At 50.6% G+C, this 22727-nt stretch overlaps 1 protein-coding gene across 2 annotated transcripts in view; it reads right to left on the reverse strand.

Annotated features, from left to right (window-relative positions):
• The window catches only part of MTA2 (metastasis associated 1 family member 2), a 355080-nt gene that overhangs the window by 151397 nt on the left and 180956 nt on the right, over window positions 1-22727 (reverse strand). For both annotated transcript variants that reach the window (XM_086938190.1, XM_086938191.1), the window contains exons 13-15: window positions 13043-13182; window positions 3059-3287; window positions 2862-2951 (exon numbers count right to left, since the gene is read on the reverse strand). In XM_086938190.1, coding sequence (XP_086794316.1) covers window positions 2862-2951; window positions 3059-3287; window positions 13043-13182 — 459 coding nt within the window. The remainder of the gene's footprint in view (window positions 1-2861; window positions 2952-3058; window positions 3288-13042; window positions 13183-22727) is intronic.

A 22727-nucleotide genomic window follows, 5' to 3' on the forward strand; every position in this document is an offset into this window, starting at 1 on the left:
CAGTCGCGGCCGATTGTATCGCCGAGTTGTATGCCCCGATGTCGTCCGGCGGCGAGGGTCTCGAGGGGTACGAGTCGACCGCCTCCTCCGGGCTCTCGGTGTCGACGTCTAGGTAATCCTCCTCGCGTGGGTCCGAGGTGACCGACTCGTCGTCCACTCTACTGCCCTCTTCGTCCTCGTAGCTGTAATCCTCGTAGGGATTCTCTTCAGCTTCCCGGTCGTCGACCATCTCGTCGCTAGGCACGTGGTCGTCGACATGTTCCTCTTCCTCGTCGACCAGATCTAGAACGGCGTGCTTGGTCTTGTGTGGAATCGTGAACGTACTCATCTCGGCGGCGACCTCCTTCCTTCGCTGCAAGAGGCTCGCCATCTCGGCTTCCAGCCGACGTCTTTTCCTTTCTACCTCGGCCGCGTTCTCGGCTTCGGAACGTTCGGCTCCCCTCTTCGGCGCCTGGCTCGGCGCCGAGATCTTTGGCGTCGACGGCTTGGACGTCGTACTGGCTTTCGGGTTTTTGGACGTTGCCGAGGCTTTAGGGTCTTTCTCCCTCGACGTCGATCGGTCCTTTTCGGCGCCGATCTTCGACGCTTTCTGCTTGTCAACAGCCTTCGGCGCCAGGGACTCCTTCTCCGAGGATCCGCTGGGCCTGCTTGTGGTCGCGGACGGCAGATGTCGCTGCGTCGGCGCCTTCGGGCTCTTGGCCTCGAGCTTTCGAGACTCAGGGTCTCTGGTGTTCTTATGGGACGTCGAGTCTCCTACCTTATCAGGTGTCTTCTCGTAATCGGTCTCTGCGACCGTGTAGCCGTCGTCTTCTGCGGCAGCGTTTTCCTCCTCCTCTGAGGATATCCCCAGCTCGTACAGCGATGGCGTCGGGGATTTTCCTCCGAGGGCGGCGTGTGCTACCCTCTGTCTCTTCCTCACTCGGAGGGTCTTCTGGGCGAAGACGGCGCAGGCGTTGCAGTCCTCGCTTCTGTGCTCTACCGGTAGGCAGAGGTTGCAAACCGGGTGCTGGTCTTTTTGTGCGTACTTGTGTCTGCAGTTCGTGCAGAACTTGAACGGCGTGTTGTCCATCCTCGTGCGTTCAGGCCTCACTGAGCGCGTGGACGTCGACGATCGTCGAAGTTCTCAAGGTTTTCACCTTCTCTCCTCTTAGTCGGTGTTCTGCGAAGTCTTCTCTGGTCTTCTTCTTCCAATATATACTCCAACTTCCACTCTTTTCAGTACTTTCTCCAAAAATGTCTGGAGCCCAACGGGAACGATCCAGACCCGACCGCGGAAAAAAGAATCTGAAGATGGCGCCCAAGAGTGGGAGCTTCCGCAGGAAGCATGCCGACGTCACCGGAAATGCGCCCGAGGAGGTGTGACGCCGACGCCCACAAGGGCTACAAAAAAAAAAAAAAAAAAACCAAAGAAAAGACTACGAATCCGGACCCAACCACAAGACCGCAGAATATGCACAGCATAGTGAATCCAGAAAGATTCACGCTGCAAAACCAATATTCAGCCTTAAAAGTCTCCTGTCTGCAGATGAAATATTAAATACCCGAGCTGTGTGTCATGGCGCTTTTATTCCTACCTGGCTTGATGTGCGAGCAGGGCCTGTTAGTGCCACATGGACAGGCCGAGGGAAAGACACGGAAGCGGGAGGGGGGGGGCGGGAAAGACACGGGAGGGGGGGCTGCGGGAAAGACCACCCGCACACTGAGGCTAGAAGTTGTGAGTGTTTCTACCTCCGCCATCTTCTCCTCACGCCCTAGCGCTTCGTCTGAAGGGAGCGCTCAGGCAGCGCTGCCTGCCGCCTGTGAACCAATATTCAGCCTTAAAAGTCTCCTGTCTGCAGATGAAATATTAAATACCCGAGCTGTGTGTCATGGCGCTTTTATTCCTACCTGGCTTGATGTGCGAGCAGGGCCTGTTAGTGCCACATGGACAGGCCGAGGGAAAGACACGGAAGCGGGGGGGGGGGGGGGGGTGGGGGGGGGGGGGCGGGAAAGACACGGAAGCGGGAGGGGGGGCTGCGGGAAAGACACAGAAGCGGGAGGGGGGGCTGCGGGAAAGACACGGAAGCGGGAGGGGGGGCTGCGGGAAAGACACGGAAGCGGGGCGGGGGGGGGGGGGGGGAGGGGGGGGATCCCAGCGAAGACTCCTCTCTGACTCACGGAGAGGACAATCGCGCAGCCCATTCCTAAAAAATACACTTCGAAACTGACCAAAACAAGGCGACCAAAAAAAAAAAAAAATAGGAACCGCCCACCGCCGCAATGACGACGTGAAAGAGGCGGAGAGGGAAAAAATGTCGGGAACGCCCCCGAATCTGGTCCGTGAATGACGGACAGATCTCTGTTCCAATGGCTAGCCTCCATTTATGGAGCTAGCCAATGGGACAGGGGGGCGTATTCAAGAGTCCCTAACTGAAGACTAGAGATTTCTCTGGGGGCGGAGCTTAAGCTCCGTGCCCCAGGCGAAACCTAAAAAGGGCACTTTTCGTACATGCAGGCACAAGATTTTCTCAGGAATATCCAACATCCGCCACAAACTCTCACCATCGGTGAGGCTGGTCCTGTACATCAGTGTCAGACCCATGGCACTTGTGCAGGTGTTATATGACATCCTAAGTTAGCTTTTCCGTTAAAACTAGGCAGTATGCTCTGCATCTGCCATGGTCACCTTCATCCTTCAGTCACAAATTGTGCTAGTCCCCATTACAAGCAGAATTGAAATCCTAATGCTCCCTCCTGTAGGAAGTCCAGCACCATTTAACTCAACAATCAATACCGTAATAGTTACTGCTACCTCCCCTGCATGAAGCTCATGTAAAATTAACTCACTGTAAAAATGAACTCATTGTACTTAACGTACTCACCTAGCTCTTTTACAATTGCTGCCAGGGGTGGCCGCACCAAGGGAAGAACCTTCACAGGCAACTTCGGTGCTTTCGGTAGCCTAACAGAACCTGGAAAATATTAGAGGAGAAAGGAAGAGGTGTGTAGAAAAAAATTAATCAGAGTCCTTTAAGTGAAGTTCTACACTGCAAGTCCCCACACCCTTCAACCTACTTACATTCCACTTTAATGGCGTTTGAGTTGATAGGGGCATAAGGACGCCGTGCAGCTCGACGTGGCTGCAGGATATCACGACACATCCGCCGGGCGATCCTGGTCAGCTTAGTAGTCTGCAGAAGAAAGGTCTGGCGGTTCTTGGCCAGCAGCTTGGCACGGTTAGCGCTGGTTGTGTAAGGTGATAAGCTTTGAGCCTCTGGACGGGAGAGGTGTCCACGGGAGTGGGGCTCCTGCAAGAGTCAATGAAAGATAGGTAGGGGGTTACATACAGTGAGAAGCATTTCCGGAATGTATCTCAATAGAGCGGACTCCAGGAACGAAGCAAGGATAAAAACAAGGACGACTCAATTAATGAGCAGACAGAACACCATCTCAAACACCACCAAAAGCACAGGTCTAAATATTTGTGCACAAGAGGGTTGTATACTATAGAGAACCTTTCAACATCTAAATACATCTAAAAAAAATCCAAATCTAGCAATTTGTAAAGCGCAAACCTAAGGGTGTCAAGGCGCAAGAGGCCTTCGGGACATTAAGCAAGCTATTGCCCAGAGACACATGGTGCTGTGCTGAGCTGCCGCCGGCGCCAGGGATCGAACCGTGAGCCCTACGCTCTGGAGTCAGCTGCTCTGGCCGCTGCGCCACACCCTCTCCTCTAGAATTTAAGTTTCTCATACTTCTGGTCTTGGTTTTATCCTGCCTTCTCCCAGCTGCAAAATAAGTGTTAATGTGATCACTTACTAAAGAGGTGCGCACACTGAGCTCAATTTGAGCATTGTGGGCTTTGTAATTGTACTAGTTTGCCTGCTACTCCAAACGTCTTACCAAAAACCTTCACTGTTCCTCTATGAAAAAAGTGTTTAGACTTCCCGCAATATTTATATATGCCAATCAGGTACCCAGGGCCTGTGTTCCTTCCATAAAAACTAATATGCTACTTACCAGTATGCATCTGTTCTTGGCATGTAGGGCTGCCGACATTCATATCTGTGTATAGATCGCCGCCTAGTGTTGGGTCCGGATGATAGCACATTGTTGTCCTGGAAGAGTCTTCAAAGTATCACAAGATAGGTGACTCCTCCCCTGGACCACAGTGCGCATGGGCATCCCCTCCATCCTCAGATTGTTTTTCGCCATTGTGGCAAAGATGGAGTGTAATACAGTGAGTGATGTCCATGCTACATAGTAATTCTGAATGCTACAGCTGCTACAGGCGCCGGGGAGGAGGGTGGGCGATATGAATGTCAGCAGCCCTACATGCCAAGAACAGATGCATACTGGTAAGTAGCATATTCGGTTCGAGGCATGTGGGCTGCTAAATTCATATCTGTGCATAGATTACATAGCAGTCCCTCTTGTTAGCGGCAGCTGCCCGTGCCAGCTGCAGCAGTCTGAAAAAGAGTTTTGAGAACAGCCTGCCCTACAGCTGCCTGCTGTCTTGAATGTACATCTACACAGTAGTGTTTCGTAAATGTATGTATAGTGGACCATGTGGCTGCTCTACATATCTCTTCTAAAGGAATATTCCCCGGGAAAGCCATGGATGCTCCTAACTTACGTGTGGAGTGTGCTCTTGGAGGAATGGTTAGTGTGCGTTTAGCCTTTGTATAGCAAATCTGTATACACTTAACAATCCATCTGGCTATTCCTGCTTTGGAAATGGGGTTGCCTTTGTGCTGTGGAGAAAAGGCAATAAACAGTTGTTTTGTCTTCCTGAAATTCTTTGTTCTGTCTAAATAGTACATAAGAGCCCTTTTGACATCTAATGTGTGTAGAGATCTCTCTGCGACATTTTCCGGATTAGGATAGAAAACTGGCAGTTATGGTTTGGTTCATGTGGAACTGCGAAATCACCTTAGGCATGAATGTAGGGTTCGTGCGTGGACCTGTATGAATGGCTCTTGAATGGTTAGTGCCTGGAGTTCACCAACTCTTCTCAGTGAGGTAATGGCTACTAGGAAAGCAACTTTCCAGGTCAGAAATTGAATCTCACAAGAATGTAGAGGATCAAAAGGTGGTCCCATCAGTCTGGTGAGGACCACATTCAGGTTCCAGACTGGTGAAGGTGGGTGTCTGGGAGGGATCACTCTTTTGAGTCCCTCCAGAAAAGCTTTAATGGCAGGCACTCTGAATAGTTAGAGGTGCTGCCTGTTCTGAAGATAAGCTGCTATTGCGGATAAATGTATACAAATGGAACTGTACGCTAGATTACATCTGTATAAGTGCAACAAATAACATATAATGTTTTGAATTGATGCATCCAGTGGGTTAATGTCATTATTGTTACAATATATGACAAACCTTGTCCATTTAGCCGCATATCATGCTCTGGTTGTGGGTCTTCTTGCCTCCTTGATGATATTCATACATTCTGGCTGCAAGTTGAGGTAGCCAAATTCTAAGACTTCAGGAGCCAGATCGCCAGGTTGAGCTGTTGTGGATCTGGGTGCTGAATTTCGCCATGGCTCTGCGTTAAAAGTCTGGGTGTTAGCCACAGTCTCTGATGCGGTACCACAGAAAGTTCTACTAGCGTGGTGTACCATGGCTGGCGTGGCCACGTCAGAGCAACCAGGATGAGTGTCATTGAGTGTTGCTTCAGCTTGCGTGCAACCAGCAGTATTAGAGGTGCTGGGGGAAAAGTGTACGCAAATCTGCCTGACCAGTTCATCCATATCGCATTGCCCTGTGACTGCGGATTTGGGAACCTGGCGGCGAAGCTGTGGCATTTTGCGTTTTCCCTTGTGGCGAATAGGTTTATCTATGGATGACCCCACTGCTGGAAGTACGGTTGGAGTACTGATGGATGTATCTCCCACTCGTGCATCTGGTGGCTGTGTCTGCAGAGCAGATCCGCCATCTGGTTGTCCTTGCCCGGGAGGTGTTCCGCCATGAGGAAGATGTTCCTCTGAATGGCCCACTTCCACATGCTCTGAGCCAGATGAGAACTGTGGAGAGTGTGTTCCTCCCTGCTTCTGTATGTAGTGCATGGCAGTCATGTTGTCTGTCCGGATCAACACGACCTTGTTGCACAGCTGTACTTTGAAAACTTTCATTGCCATGAAGATTGCCATCAATTCCAGAAGGTTGACGTGCATCTTCTTCTGCTGTGTTGTCCATAGTCCCTGCACTGTGTAATGGAGTACATGAGCTCCCCATCCTTGGAGAGATGTGTCAGTCGTCAGTATTATCGGTGGTACAGGCTCTTGGAACGGTCGGCCCTTGCAAAGGTTTTGTGGGTTCCACCAATGCAGAGTTGTATGCCCGACCGCTCACCAACACTAGGTCTTTCCATTGTCCTTGAGCCCGATTCCACTGACGTGCCAAGCACTCCTGAAGTGGGCGCATATGTAGTCTCGCGTGCGGGACTATGAAGATGCAGGAGGCCATCATGCCGATCAACTGCATGAACACTCTTGCTGGAAGCGAGTGTTGGGGTCTGAATTTTTGTATCAGCAATTGCATGCTGTTTATCCTCACTGAATTTGGCTGAGCTTTGGCTGCCAGAGTGTCTATTGTCGCGCCCAGGTACTGTTGCACGTGGGCGGGCTGAAGATGTGACTTTGGATAATTCAGCGAGAATCCCAGACTGTGAAGAAGATGAATGGTGTTGGACATGTGGCTGGCACACTGCTGGGCCGTCTTTGCTTGAATAAGCCAGTAGTCCAGATAAGGGTAGACATGTATGTGCTGCCTCCTTAGGTGTGCTGCCACTGTCGCCAGGCACTTTGTGAACACCCTGGGTGCCGTCGTTACTCCGAAAGGGAGGACTTTGAACTGATAATGTTGATCTTGAATAGTGAACCTGAGATACTTTCTATGTGATGGGTGTATGGGTATATGGAAATACGCATCTTTCAGATCTAGTGTTGCGAGGAAGTCTCCGACTGAGGTAACGGTAGAACCTGCTGTAAGGTGAGCATATGAAAATGCTCTGACAGAATGTATCCGTTTAGAGGCCTTAGGTCCAGTATGGGTCTGAGAGACCCGTCCTTTTTGGGTATTAAGAAATACAGAGAGTACACCCCTGAGCCTTGGTCTTCTACAGGCACGAGCTCTATGGCTCCTTTTTGCAGCATGCTGACGGCCTCCTGCTGCAGTAAGTGTAAGTGCTCTGCGGACATAGGACGGTGTCTTGGTGGTATGTTGGGTGGAGTGAATGTCAGCTCTAGACAGTACCCGTACTGGACAATGTCTCTCACCCACCTGTCTGTGGTGATGGATTTCCAGACCGGCAGGAACTGTTGCAGTCTCCCCCCGACAGGTGTTATATGGTCGGGGGGCAGTGACAGGGCGCCACTGTTTGTTATTGGCAGAGGATCTGGAATTGTTGTTTCCTCTTCCTCTGCCCTTGATGTTGTTTCCACAATATCCACCCCTGTTGTGTTTATTGTAGGTGGTTTGTGTACCTCCTTTATTATACTGTGTCTGCTGTGTGTTTTGGCCTCTTGAAGGTCCTCTATTATTGGAGCGACGAAAAGAGCCACCCGAAACTGCACAGCCCCCATAGACTTTGCAGTCTCAGTGTCTTTTTTAATCTTTTCAAGGGTGGTGCCATTTTCAGGTCTAAATAAGTAGTCCGGGTTAATTGGCTGATTGAGGATAGTAGTTTGTATTTCTGGTTTGAATCCCGAGATTCTTAACCAGGCATGTCTTCTTAACATGACGCTAGTGTTAATGGCTCTGGCGGCAGTGTCAGCTGCGTCTAGCGCGCACTTGATGGAAGCATTGGTTATAAGCTTTCCTTCTTGGATTAGCAGCTCCGCTCCCTCCTTGTACTCATCTGGTAGGTGTTGCAACAGTGTCTCAAGGGTATCATAATGGGCCCTGTCATATCTGGCTAAGAGTGCCTGAGTGTTGGCAATGCGCCAGATGTTAGCTGCCTGCGCTGCCACCCTTTTTCCCGAAGTTTACAGTACTTTCGACCACTTGTCAGGAGGAGGAGCATCACCTGTAGTCTGGGAGTTTGCTCTCTTACGTGCATTAGAAACAACTAATGAGTCCAATGGCAACTGTCCTCTTATATAAGTAGGGTCCACAGGTGCCGGTCTATATTTCTTTTCAATTCTAGGGTTTAATACCCTTGCTCTGGTGGTCTCCTTAAAAATGTCATCAGCATGCTTAAGGACCCCTTTTAGCATGGGCAGAGTCTTGACTGTTCTTCCCGAAGTGGAAAAGGTGTCGACCAGAAAATCTTCCTCAATAGGGTCAGCATGTAGTTGCACATCATGGTTACCTGCCGCTCTTTCAATAAGGGCGGTAAAGGCAGTAGTGTCCTCAGTAGGAGATGTTTTTACATTGTATGTATGTGTGTCAGGGGCAGTCTGTGGATCCCTTGGGTCAGCTGGGTCTGCCCATGGTTGGTTCTGATCGTCGGGATCAGTGTCCACATGATAAGTGGCACCCTCATTATCGTCATCCCCTGCATCCACATCTGAGTATGTGGGTGAAAAAGACTGAGGTTCTTGTCCATAGGATTGTAGAGGTTCCACAAGAAGTGGTGATGTGGTTGAATCCCTCTTCTTTAATGGAATCTTATATAACTCCATGGGTGTTTCTGGTATTATTTTCCTCTTATACATGGATAGTCTACCAGTGTCCGAGTCTATGAACTGCCTCGACTCGTGTTCTTCAGGCTCTTCTGTAGCCCCTAGTCCCATCGACACTTCTTTAATGGCTCCGATACCCTTTTTCGGTTCGAACATAGTCGGTCGCACCATCGGTGACAACCCGAATTTGGTGTCGATGCGGTCTGAATTTTTCCGACCAACATCGGGGTTGGGGCCTTCTTCGGTCCGACCGCCGTAGCCTTTTCTTTGATGCGTTGGAGTGACTCCGACACCTGTTTGGATACGAACGGGGTCGGCTGTGTCGACTCAACAGGGTCCTTGGAGCCTGTCTTTGTCTTGGACTCGGGCCTTGTCCGAGGATCGACCCCCTCTCTCGGTTCGAGCCTCTTGTGTGTGTCGACTCTTTGGCGCCGACTTCGTCGGCTCGACAGCCTTGACCTTGGTCTTCGGTGCCGTTCGATGACCTTTTTCAATTTCTCGGTATCGATGGCCTTCTTCTGTGTCTTCGGCTCCGAGGGGTTTGAGGCCTTGGAACCGACCAGAGTCAGCTGCACTTTTGGTTTCGTTTTTGGTAGTGATGCTTTCGGTTTCGATTTCTTCGGATCGACCGATGGCATTTTTGATACGATGGCTCTTTATATATGTTCGTAGCCGGGCCTGTATGCGGGGCTGTAGAAAGATTCGAAAGATCTTGGGTAAGGCCTTGTGGCGATCCCTCGACCTGAGCCTTATCGCGTGCTTCATCGTCGGCCCCCATATTGACGGTTGGGCCTAGCTCCTCACCTGAGCTATCTTCTGCGGCCCCAAGGGCCTCTGTGTCGTCTCCTACCTCAGACGACGTTTTCTTCTTCCAATATCTCTTCATCTTTGGCGTCATACTCTGAGTCATGCTCTGAAACAGGATCCGAGTGTTCTTCCCGATCCTCCAGATCAATGACCTCTTCGTCCTCGCTGATCTCTGCGACTCTAATCGAGCCGCGCGTCGAATCCGAAGAGTTTTCTTCGACCTGAACCGGGCACAGGCCATACAGTTGGCTTCGTTGTGATCCGGGGACAGGCATTTGTTGCACGCCGGGTGGACATCGATGTGCGGGTATTTTGCATTGCAAAGTGAACACCTCTTGAATGGGCTTCTTTCCATCGTAGATCGAAGATCGGGTCGAGTGTGGAAAAAAGCCGTCTGATTCCTCGATGTCCTCTCGAAGCAAAGTTATCGGAACCGAACAAAACGATACCGACGCTGTCGAAAGCCTTTTGGCTTTGTAGAAAGTTTTCTTAACTTGAGCTAAGATAATAACATCCAAACCCAATGGCGGAAAAAAACAATCTGAGGATGGAGGGGATGCCCATGCGCACTGTGGTCCAGGGGAGGAGTCACCTATCTCGTGATACTTCGAAGACTCTTCCAGGACAACAATGTGCAATCATCCGGACCCAACACTAGGCGGCGATCTATGCACAGATATGAATTCAGCAGCCCACATGCCTCGAACCTGTACTAAAGCCTAAACCCAATTGGTATCTCTGGCCACATGTCAGCCCCTGGTAAATGGTACCCTAGGTACCCAGGGCATTGTGACCAGAGAAGACTCCCAAGGGCTGCAGCACTTATTGTGCCACCCTTAAGGGCCCTGTATACTGACACACACACACTGCCTTTGCAGGCGGAGTGTCTTGGTGCAGAACTAAACAAAGCCGACATACACACTGCCCTGGCATACTTCAGTCACCCCTCTAGCTGGGTGCACTATGCCAGTGGTGTGGACACAGGTGCATGAGCCCTGTGCCCCTACAGTACCGAGGGCCATTCCTGGGCGCTGTAAGTGCAGTTATGCCATTAAGAGTATATGGTGCTGTGAGGTTGTCATTACGAACTCCACAGCACCATAATGGCTACACTGAAGACTGAGAAGTTTGGTATCAAACTTCTCAGCACATTAAGCCCACACTGATGCCAGTGTGGAATGTAATGTAAAATGCACGACAGGGGGTATCTTAGAGATGCCCCCTGAAATCTAACCAACTCCCAGTGTCCTGACTGCGTGGCTACCGAGGCTGCCACCACCAGACATGCTTCTAGACCCCTGGGACGAGAGCCTGCCGCGCTCAGGGGCCTGAAATAATGCACATCCTGGGACGAGGTGCCAAGGCTCCTCCCCCAGGATGGGCAGGGGAAGCTTCAAAGGCATGCCGCCATTGTGAGCTTCTCCAGGCCACTTGCTGTACTCAGCAACTGGCCCCCACCGGTTCTGACCCCCACTCTGGCGAGAAGAACGGCGGGAAAACCCAAGTGAGAGAAGGGGGTGTGCCAGCCTCTGCCAATCTCACCCCTACGGTGGGCGAGGCGGGGTGAAGCAAAACTCCGGGCTCACCCCACCTTGATGATGGAGAGCCCTACCCAATCAGAGCTAGGCCCCTATCCTGCCCCTCCCACTGGAGAGTGGCAGGATAGGGGGTGTACACACCCCACGACAGGGAACCATTGGTCCCTGCTCTTGCCCTACCTGTAACGTCCCTAAAATTATTTGTATTTAGGGGCACCCTGAACCTTCCTTCCTGAGGTCCCGATTTTGAAACAAGAAGAAAGAAGACCTGCTGTGCAGCTGCTAACATGAGGACAACACCAACTGACTTGGCCCCAGCCCTACAGGCCTTTCGATCCTTGAACCTGCTCCTGCTAAAACCTCGGCGTCTCCAGTGGTCAGCAACCTCGAAAACCCCGGAGGACCTGACTGCCTTGCTCATCTAAAGACTGAGACTCCCACGAGCAGTGGTTCTGCTCAAACAGCAACAATCCCTGGTGCCAGCCAGGAACCGCGAATCCAGCACACACTGCACCCGCTGAGCCCGGCCCGTGCACGAGTGAATCAAGACCCTGAGAACATTACCCCGCGATTGTGACCACAAATTCAGTGCCCAAGGACTCTCCTCGACGCCCCTGACGACGCCTGCAGCCTCATAACAAGGGACCCCTCCAAACGCGATCAGCTGAGGGTTCCCGACGCCAAAAGACACCACTGCACTGGGCGCCCCACAGCCCCCTGTGCCCAACTCCTGGGTGTCTACCAATCCTCCAACTTACCTCTCAAAGTGGTGGTCGCACCTGAAGAATCTTTGTCCCCGAGCCTGCAACCTTTGTTCAACTTACAGTTCCCCCATTGAAATACATTGGGCGCCCGAAGGTCCACAAGCACACTACACCCAGCCGCCCGAGTGCCACTGGGAGTGCAGCATCTATCCTACTCTACTTCCCCACTTGCCCTGAGTAAATGACCAGGAGCTCAGCTCCCACAGCCACGTGGCCTGCCTGCAAGCAGCCACCAACCGAAGGCCCCCTATCCTCCATAGGATAACTTTGGGCCTACTCACTCTGCACCGGGATGCCCCTGTGCCGCTGAGGGTGAAACGACTGTACCTACCTGACCCTGGGAGACCCCAAAGTCTACCCCCAGAACCTTAACTCTACCAGCCGAGAACTTATCCAAAGACCGATAAACTTGATTTCTTACATAGGGTAACATTGGCTGGGTTTCATTGAGAATTTCTTCTGTGTCGAGTTTTGCAACTTTCAAATATTCCTTAAAAATCGTCCGAACAGCAAACTCAAACTTACTCACCTGCTATCAGGAGAGACCCTGGTGCAGGATCATTGTGCCCAGCACTGACCTTCAAAAGTAATTATAACCGTGATGTACTGTTAACCCAATTTTCCTCCATAGGAATACAGTGCCTGGTTTTTGCCAGAATTTATTTTTAGTGTCGATTTTCAAAACGTACAAATATTCCTTAAAAATCGCCAGTGGAACAAAAACGATTTCTTTCAACTGTTTACAGGAAATGCTCCAAGGCTGAATCTAGAATCCAGCCCAGAGTTAGAAATCCATACATAAAGTAATTTTATTGCATTTACCAAAAAACTCCCATTGATCTCAATGTTATTTTGTGTTTAAACATGTATTGCATATTGCAACAACTGTAACTATTGCATTCCAAAGTCTATTGCTACTTGAAAGTATTCAATTGCAACATCTCATTCTGAGAATTTATGATGCCTACTGTGGTTCTAAAATAAATATATATTTTTATACACAAAACAATTGGCTTAGAGTTCAGTTCTTGAGTGTGTGAGACCATTTGCTGACTGAGTGTGTACAACAAATGCTTTACACTGTCCTCTGATACTGCCTTAATGCTCGACCAAGCTACCACTTTAGAAAGTATGGTTATATCTAACTTTAACATCTGCCATACCTCTGGGGACTGTGGACTCTGTGCACACTGAACCTTACTTTGGTGCAGTATATACAGAGCCACTTTCTTACAGAGCCCGACTACAAAAGAAACAGGATTCCATATGGCAGCCATTGTCTTTGCACCCTTGTATAAGAAAGAGTGTTTAAATAGACCAGTTTCTTTACCGTGACACTTCGTGTAGCACCCTCTAGCTGTGTGGGAGTCTTCAGCCCTCCATACTTCTTCCAGTAGATCCAGCATGAGGCACAGAGGCGGCACTGCATGTTCGGGGGGCCCCAAGCATACCATTGTGCTGACTGCGTAGCTAGAGGGGCAGAGGAAATAACTTAAAAGAGGACTTTCACAGACAGAAAATGTACATTGCATGTAATCTGCTTAATCATGAAAATCTTAAATGAAATCAAACACTGTACGGTCCAACAGAGTGTGGAATCGCAGACCGTGTCACAAGAGGATTAATGTTTCTATATGTCCGCACAAAAGTAACATTTATATTTTCCTTTAAAAAAAGGTAGCAATCATGCAGAAGGCAGTGACCTCTAAGATTTCTCTCTGAAACTGCAAAATAAAAAAAATATACTAAGTGTATAAGCTCCTTATAGAGGAGTTTGTCCCGATAATGGAAACTGTTCAACTCGATCTATCAATTAAGGGGTCAAGTCCCAAGATCCTGGAAAGAGGCAACTATTGTGCTTATCCTGAAACCTGCTTAAGATCCCTCTAGAGCAGACTCTTACAGACCAATCTCCCTGCTGAATGCAGATGATAAAATCTTCATGAGCATTTTGGCAGGGAGACTAAGTTTATACAGCAATTGGCCCATCCAGATCAGAAGGGATTTATCCCCAAAAGATATATTCAAGAACAGACCCAACAGCTCATAGGCACAATAGATCTTGCATCTGAACGAGTTGAGGCCTTGGCAGCTCTGGTATTCCAAGGTATTCAAAAGTGTGTGCTGGGCATATCTGTGGGAAGTGCTGAGAACAATTGGTTTTGGGTCTATTTTTTTGCACATGTTAGAAGGGTGCCTTAGCAACATATTGCTAAACAGGATCTTGACATTTAGTTTTGATATATTGAGAGGAACAAGACTGGGATGTACCTTGTCTCCCTCACTGTTTGAGCTATATATAGAGCCATTGGCTCAGGCGATAATAATACTAGATACCTCAATAACTTCTTTTAAATCTCAGCATTATAGCATCAAGGTTGCCCTATACGCAAACGACCTGCTGTTATACACTGCAGACCCCGTAGTGGCATTAGCTATGTTAGAGCAGGCGCTCTCGGAACATCCTTGTCCTCTCTCGGGGGATCCGGAAAGAGACACGGAGGCCCTGCAGCGATGGCTGACTGAGAGGTTAGATGATCTTGCCCCCAGGGCAACCCCCCGGTCCACGGCGAAACGGCAATCTGCGCCTTGGTTTACAGAGGCGCTACGCATGGCTCGCAGCCAATGTAAGGTCGCTGAGCGGGCCTGGCGCCATCAATACGATGGGGAGGCCAAACTCGTCTATAGGTCGGCGGTGAAGGCCTATCACCGTGATATTCTTGGTGCCAAGCGGGAATATCTTGCCAGGAGGATTGAAGCGTCGGCAAACTCCTGTAAGGAGATCTTCACGATTGTGAAGGAGTTCACGTCTCCCACCTCTTACTCACCTCCGCCTGTATCACCTGATGCGTGGGCGCGTGATCTTGCCACCTTTTTCACCGACAAGATTATGGCCATTCAGGCCTCCTTCTCGGAGAGCACGGTGGAGGGTTGCTGTGATCTTGGGGCAGGACTTGGAACATCGGCCATGCCTATGGCTATCCTGGAGGACTTCCCACCTGTCTCCAGTGATATGTCCCGGATTCTGTTGCCCAGTCTTAAATCTGGCTCCCCACTTGACCCCTGCCCCGCCAAATTTTTGGCTGGGATGGCGGCAGTGGTAAATCCCCTGGTCAACCCGATCCTCAATGCCTCCTTGAGGGAGGGGAGTGTCCCACGCTCCTGGAAAAGGGCGATGGTGATCCCCCCTCCTGAAAAAGCCTGGTCTTGATGCCGAGGTCTTGGCCAATTATAGGCCAATTTCACTTCTCCTGGCTCTGGCCAAGATCACTGAGAAACATGTTCATGGCGTCTTGTCGAACTTCCTAGAGTCTAACAATCTGCTCCATCCATCCCAATCCGGTTTCCGTCCGAATTTCAGTACGGAAACAGCGTTGGTGGAGGTCTCTGAGATCATCAGGGAGACCTTGGATGGGGGTGGCAAGGCCATTCTAGTCATGTTGGACCTGTCGGCGGCTTTCGACACCGTCCCCCATGAGGCGCTTCTCGCCAGGCTCTACGACATCGGCCTAAGGGGGACGGTGCTCAGATGGTTTACATCCTTCCTGGAGGGCCGCCGCCAAACGGTCTGGGTTTCCCAGAGCTCCGCCGAGATGCCGCCATTGGGTGTTGGGGTTCCACAGGGTTCTGTGTTGAGCCCGACATTATTCAACATCTTTATGTCCCCTCTGGCGGCTGCGGTTGAGGCTTACGGAGCCCAGATCGTGTCCTACGCCGATGACACGCAACTCCTCTTCACATGCGAAAAAGATCAGACATTTGATGGGGAGAGAATCCGGGACTGCTTGGACAGGGTCTTCAGCTGGTTCCAGCGAAATAGTCTGAAGGCCAACTCTAGCAAGTCGGAGGTTCTATTTTTCGGCTGTGCCTTCGATCCCGAGTGGCGGCAGGCCGCCATGTGTCCTCCGGCACAATCCTCCTTGGTCGCCAAGAACCTGGGCGTTAAGCTTGATAACAAACTCTCTCTGAGAGCGCACGTCCTTGGCCTGTCCGGCACCTGTTTCGGCATCCTCAGAATGCTCCGCAAGTTTCTTCCCTTATTGTCTGCGGAGCACAGACGGATTACGGTACAGGCGCTCATCGGATCTAGGCTAGACTATGCCAATGCCCTTTTCTTAGGACTCCCGGATTACTTGGTTCAGCGTTTGCAGGTGGCACAGAACTCAGCGGCCCGGGCAATCTTTGGTCTGCATAGACGAGCACGGGCCTCTGGGTTGCTGCAGATGCTTCATTGGCTGCCAATCCGGAAGCGGATTGTTTTCAAATCCCTGACGCTGGTGCACAAGGCTTTGTTTGGCTCAGGCGCAGGATATCTGAAGAAAAGATTGGCTTTCTATCGCCCTGCTCGCTCACTGCGTTCGGAATCCCTTTTCACTGCTGTGGTTCCACGCGTGAGGAAGGCCCGCATTGGGGGGCGCTCTTTCAGCCTTAAGGCCTCCCAGCTGTGGAACTCGCTTCCACTGGTACTCCGTAGCACTCCCAACTTGCTTCAATTCAGGAAGAATTTGAAGACCTGGCTTTTTAATTATTCTGTTTAGGTGGGTTTCTTTTTCCTTCTTTTTTTGGGTTCTGTTTTACTTGTTATGTTGATTATACACTGTAAGTTGCCTGTGGAAAGCGCCGGGACACTCTTTTAGAGTAGCCGAGCGCTATAAAAATGCACTTTAACATAACATAACTAGTGGAGTTTGGATCTCTAGCAGGATATTCAGTTAATACATCTAAAACCGAGGTGATGTTCAGGAACATACAGGATTGGGAGGGGGATGTCAGCCAGGATTTGAAGTACCAGGGTATCATTGTTGTTAAAGAAATAGATAAGATCCCACAGATTAGTCTAAAAATGGTTGAAAAAGAACTGGATAAATTGTTAGCAAGGTGGAAAAACCTTCCCTTACCCATCTATTGAAGGGTCAACCTAATTAAAATGGTTAAACTTCCCAAGCTAAACCATTTCTTTAATGCCTCCCCCCTCGGTTTTCCCAAGTTAGACATCAGCAAAGTTCAGGGGAAGATTGTAAGTTTTATATTGGCCTAGAAGGGTGCGAGACTGGCATGGAAGAAGCTAAGACAAAGGTTTATTAAATGAGGTCTGACTCTCCCCGATATCAACTGGTACTGTGCAGCTTTTCAGTTTAAAAACATTCAGATGTTGCTCAGTAAGGCTGACGACTCAACCTGGGGAAGGATCCTGGGCGAAATGGTGAGGCAGGAGGGTGGGGATGGCTTTTTGTATAAATTCGGGGCCCCTAGGTATTTCAAAAAGGTGTGTGTAAAAATACTGAAGTCTGCCCTCTATCTATGGTACAAGGTTAGGAGCAGGTGGGGCCTATGATATTATTCAGACTATGCCCCTATTTGGGAATCTCTGGGGACCCAGTTATGCCTGAAAGAAAGCCTTAGTATACCAATTAGAAAGGCAGGCATTATGAAATAGTCAGACCTGATATCATCGGAGTGTGTTCACCCATGGGAGGTCCTAAGAGCAAAGATAGGAAATGATTTTTCCAGGTTTAAATATATCCAATAAACCTCTTGGTTCAAGTCCGAAAAAAATGAAACTGGTGGTGAATGGTAGCTGGAGCTTTCTCTGCAAGATTGTTAACCTTAAAGAACAAGTTACTTACCTTCGGTAACGCTTTTTCTGGTAGATACTATATCTGCCTGAGGATTCCTCACCTTGTGAATATCCCCCTTGCGCCAGCAACATTCGGAAATTCTTTTTCGTAGCCTCGCGCCGACGTGGATAGGACGTCACAGAGACACGGCTCCGCTCGAGTCTCCGCTGACGTCACCGACGCCTACAATAGGCCCACGCCGGCGTGATGACATCAGTTCCGCCTTTTTTCCGTGCCATCGAGGCACACGGACGGACCAATGACAGTAGATATATACAAAGTATACACAGTACACAATAGTCAAGGCAAAACACACAGTGCAAAGCAAATGCAGGAAAGCAATTGAAACATTTCCTTGACATCAAAATAAATATACATTACATTACAATAACTCTGGCATAGAAGAGTGGACAACGGGGAGGCGGGTGGGTCAGTGAGGAATCCACAGGCAGATATAGTATCTACCAGAAAAAGCGTTACCGAAGGTAAGTAACTTGTTCTTCTGATAGATACATCTGCCGTGTGGATTCCTCACCTTGTGAATAGAGTCCCACAGCAGTCCCCACTCCCGGAGGAGGGTGTCCACTCTTCTAAACCAGGAAATCCTGAAGGACAGAGCGCGCAAAATGACCGTCCCTCCTCACTTCGGTATCCAAGCAGTAATGCTTCGTGAAAGTGTGGAGGGAAGACCAAGTTGCCGCCCTACAAATGTCCTCTACAGGCACACCTCTAGCCAATGCAGAGGTCGAAGACTTAGCCCTAGTCGAATGAGCTCTTATGCCCTCTGGAGGTTCCTTACCGGCCAAAGAATAGCAGATCTTAATGCAGAGGACGATCCATCTCGACAAAGCCCTCTTATGGACCGCTCTTCCCTTCTTGCAGCCAGCAAAGCCAATGAAGAGTTGATCATCCAAGCGACAGTCTTTAGTTCTGTCCCAATAAAATGACACCGCCCTCTTAGGGTCCAGACGGTGCAACCTCTCCTCCTCCTTAGAAGGGTGCGGGGGAGGATAAAAGGTAGGGAGGGTAATGGATTGACCAAGGTGGAAAGGAGTAAACACCTTAGGAAGAAAAGCAGCCCTGGTCCTTAGAACCATCCGATCAGCATGTATGGTCAGGAACGGGGGCTTGGAACTAAGAGCTTGAAGCTCACTCACCCTCCTTGCCGAGGTAATTGCAACTAGGAAAACTGCCTTAAAGGTTAAAAGCCTCATAGGACATTTATGAAGAGGCTCAAAGGGAGAGCCCATCAGAAAAGTCAAGACAAGATTCAAGTCCCACTGAGGTACAATTAAAGGAGTAGGAGGGAACTTGTTTACAAGACCCTTCAAAAACCTCAAAACTACAGGAGACTTAAAAAGAGAGGGCTGATCAGGCAAACAAATAAAAGCCGACAGCGCCGAAAGATAGCCCTTAACCGTGGCAACTGCAAGCCCCTGTTGCGCCAAAGAACGAGCAAACCGGAGCACATCAGATAAATGGGCTCTCAACGGGTCAATATCATTCTCACCACACCAAATAACAAACCTAGACCATCTATATGAATAGACAGTCTTAGTGGAGTCACGTCTGGCAGACAAAATGACATCCACCACATCAGGCGTGAGAGAATAGGAAATCAGGTTGCCCCGTTCAATCTCCAGGCATGAAGGTGCAATGTCTGGAGGTGGGGGTGTAGAACCTGCCCCTCCATCTGAGAGAGGAGGTCTGCCCTGAGAGGGAGACGGAGCGGCGGGTGAGAGGAGAGGTGGAGTAGATCTGTATACCACACCCTTCTTGGCCAATCCGGGGCGACCAATATAACTTGGGCCCGGTCTTGGAGAATTTTCTTCAGAACCCGAGGAATCAAGGGTATGGGAGGAAACGCGTAAAGGAGTTGATTTCCCCAACTCAACTGAAACGCGTCCCCCAAGGCTACTTGCATCGGATACTGGAGACTGCAGAATGACGGGCAGTGAGCATTCTCGCGAGTGGCAAACAGGTCCACCCGAGGAGTCCCCCACGTCCGAAAGACGTGACGAACCACCTCTGGGTGAAGCCTCCACTCGTGGTCGGCAGAGAACTGCCGGCTGAGACTGTCTGCACGCACGTTCAGAACTCCGGCCAGATGATTTGCCATCAGACAAATCTGGTGGTCCTGAACCCAGGACCAGAGACGCAGAGCCTCTCTGCAGAGACACTGCGACCCCACTCCTCCCTGCTTGTTGATGTACCACATCGCGGTCGTGTTGTCTGTCAGGACTTGGATCGACTGACTGCGAAGGGAAGGGAGGAAGGCCTTGAGCGCCAAACTTATCGCCCGCAACTCTAGAAGGTTGATGTGAAGCAACCTTTCCTCTGGAGACCAAAGACCCTTGACCTCCAGATCCCCCAGATGAGCACCCCACCCTAGAGTGGATGCATCCGTAATCACCGTGGCCACCGATGGAGGTAGATGGAAAGGCTTCCCCTGCGACAGGTTGCCTTCCACACTCCACCAAGACAGATCCGCTGCAGTTTCTCTGGAGATCCTCACTGACTCCCCAAGATCTCCGTTGTGCTGATACCACTGCCTGCGGAGATACCACTGGAGTGCCCTCATGTGCCAGCGTGCATGGTTGACCAGGAGAATGCAAGAAGCCATCAGACCGAGCAGGCGAAGGACCTTCAGGACTGGAACGACCGCTCCATTGAAAAACAAAGGAATCATTTCCTGAATGTCGCGAATCCTTTGAGGAGGAGGGAATGCACGACAAACAGTAGTGTCCAGTACGGCACCTATGAACAGGTTGCGCTGGGAGGGCACCAGGTGAGACTTGGGTACATTTATCGAAAAACCCAACCTGAACAACAACGGAGTTGTCTCTTGAGGATGAAGGAGCACCTTCTCTGACGACTCCGCTTTGATCAGCCAGTCGTCCAAATAAGGGAACACAGGTATCCCCGACCTCCTGAGATGAGCTGCCACCACCGCCATCACCTTGGTGAAGACTCGAGGCGCAGTAGTAAGACCAAACGGAAGGACCGCAAACTGGTAGTGCTGCGACCCAACCGTGAAACGGAGATACTTCCTGTGCGACTTCAGGATGGGTATATGGAAATACGCGTCCTGCAAGTCGAGCGACACCATCCAGTCTCCTTCCATCAACGCTTGAAGAACCTGAACAAGGGTGAGCATCTTGAATTTCTCCTGCTTCAGATAGAGATTCAAGATCCTGAGATCCAGGATTGGACGAAGCCTGCCATCCTTCTTGGGGATCAGGAAATACCGGGAGTAGCATCCCCGACCCCTTTCCTGCTCTGGGACCACCTCTATCGCACCCTTTCGTAACAGAGTTAGAACCTCCTCCTGCAGAAGAGACAGATGTTCCTCGGTGCAAAAACCTTGACAAGGAGGGTAAACAGGGGGGAATTCCCGAAAGGGAAGGGCATACCCATTTTCTACAAGATTGAGAACCCAAAGATCTGTCGTAACCGATTCCCAATCCTGTAGAAAATGGGTAAACCGACCCCCAACCGGACCCACATGATCCTGAATAGCGGATCTAGGGCTGCTTTTCTGCGGCAGGGGGGTTGGAAGAGGTGGAGGAAGAGGAGGGCTGACGTCCACGAGGACGCGCTCTTTGCTTTCCCCTGTATGATCTGTACACTGAATTTTGCTGCTGCTGCTGCTGTTGCTGCTGCTGCTGTTGGCCTTGCCGGAAATTCCGAAAGGAGCGACCAAAGCCCCTGAACCTTTTGTTTGGAAGAAGTGCCCCTGATCTGGAGACCCAAAGACTTCGCTGTTGCTCTGCAATCCTTGAATCTCTCAAGAGCTGCATCCGCCTTCTTCCCAAAGAGACCCGAACCATCAAAAGGAAGATCAAGCAGAGTCGCCTGAACATCAGCCGAAAAGTCCGATGACTTCAACCAGGCTGACCTCCTAGTGGCGACAGCGGTGCCCATAATACGAGCCACAGAGTCAGCAGTGTCCAGACCACTTTGAATAACCTGGCGGGCTGCTGCCTGAGTGTCAGAAATCACCTCAAAATCCTTCCGGTTGGCGTCAGGAATTTTTGGAGCCAGGATACGCAAGGAGTCCATCAGGGCATGCACATACCTTCCCATTAGACATGTGGCATTAGTTGACTTCAACGCCATACTAGCCGATGAAAAGGTCTTTTTTGCCACCTGGTCCTGTTTCTTTGCTTCCTTCTCACAAGGAACCTGAGGAAAGGCACTAAGACTCTTCTTTGAACAGGCAGCCTGAATGACCAGGCTCTCTGGCGAAGGATGTGAAGACAGAAAAGCCGGGTCCTCAGGAGCAGCCCTGTACCTCCTCTCAACACTCTTAGAAACCGCAGGAGCCGACAAAGGTTTCTTCCACACTTCCATAATAGGATCAGTCAAGGCATCATTGAATGGAAGTAAAGGCTCAACCACAGAATTCGGTGAATGCAAGACTTCAGTGAGGATATTAGACTTGAACTCCACTGTAGGCAGAGTCAATTGAAGAAGCTCAGCAGCCTTCCTCATAACCAGATGGTAAGGCTGGATATCCTTAGAGGGAGCACCCGAGCCTGTGGGCAACTCCCACTCTGGTGAGAAATCAAGAGTCCCTGAATCCGCCAATTCCTCAAAACAGCTCTCTTCTAATTCACCTTCTTCAACCTCAGACTGTGAATCCATGTATCTCTGCTCCTCCAAAAGGCGTTGAGCTTCCCTTCTGGACCTCTCCTTTACACGCCTCGCAGCCGGATCCACCTGCGGCTTCGACGGATTCGGGGCCGGCGCCGGTATCGAATCCGACGGCACAGAAGAATGCCCTCGAGGATGATCAGGAGCAGGCGACGCTGGAATCGGCGTCGACGACTTCGGCGGAGCCGGGAACTGCCAATGCGGCGTCGGAGCCGGCATGTAAGGCATAAACGGAGCCGGAGGATAGGAGTGAGGAACTCCCAGGCTGAATGCCAAAGGACCCATGGGACCCGAAGGTGCATCAGAGGGGTACCACGCCCTTGAGAAGACGCCATACATAGCGTTAAGAAACGCTGAAGGGTCCTGGCCTGGAGCAGGAAAGGGCGGCTGAAAACCATCAGGCCGGTCCTGTAGACGGATCGGATTCGGCTCATCAACAGGCGCAGAATCCACCACCTCCCGAGTCTCTTCCTCTTCACGGGCCGGGGACGGCGCCGGAGACGGTTTCGGAACCGGAGAAGCATTCGGAGCCGGAGAGGGAGACCGCCCATGCGACTCAGATGGTGAGGCCTCACCTTCATGCTCAGAGACTTCGAGAGTAACCACCTTCGAACGTACCTTCTTCGGCGACCTCGAGCCCGACTCCTTACCAGACCGACGTCGGGACTCATGTCTCCTCTTCTTGTGCTTCTTCTTCGACTTCGAAACATGATCCGACGCCGACTTCGAAGACGACCTCTC

Source organism: Lissotriton vulgaris, chromosome 9, assembly GCF_964263255.1.
Source record: "Lissotriton vulgaris chromosome 9, aLisVul1.2, whole genome shotgun sequence".
Taxonomy (NCBI): domain Eukaryota; kingdom Metazoa; phylum Chordata; class Amphibia; order Caudata; family Salamandridae; genus Lissotriton; species Lissotriton vulgaris.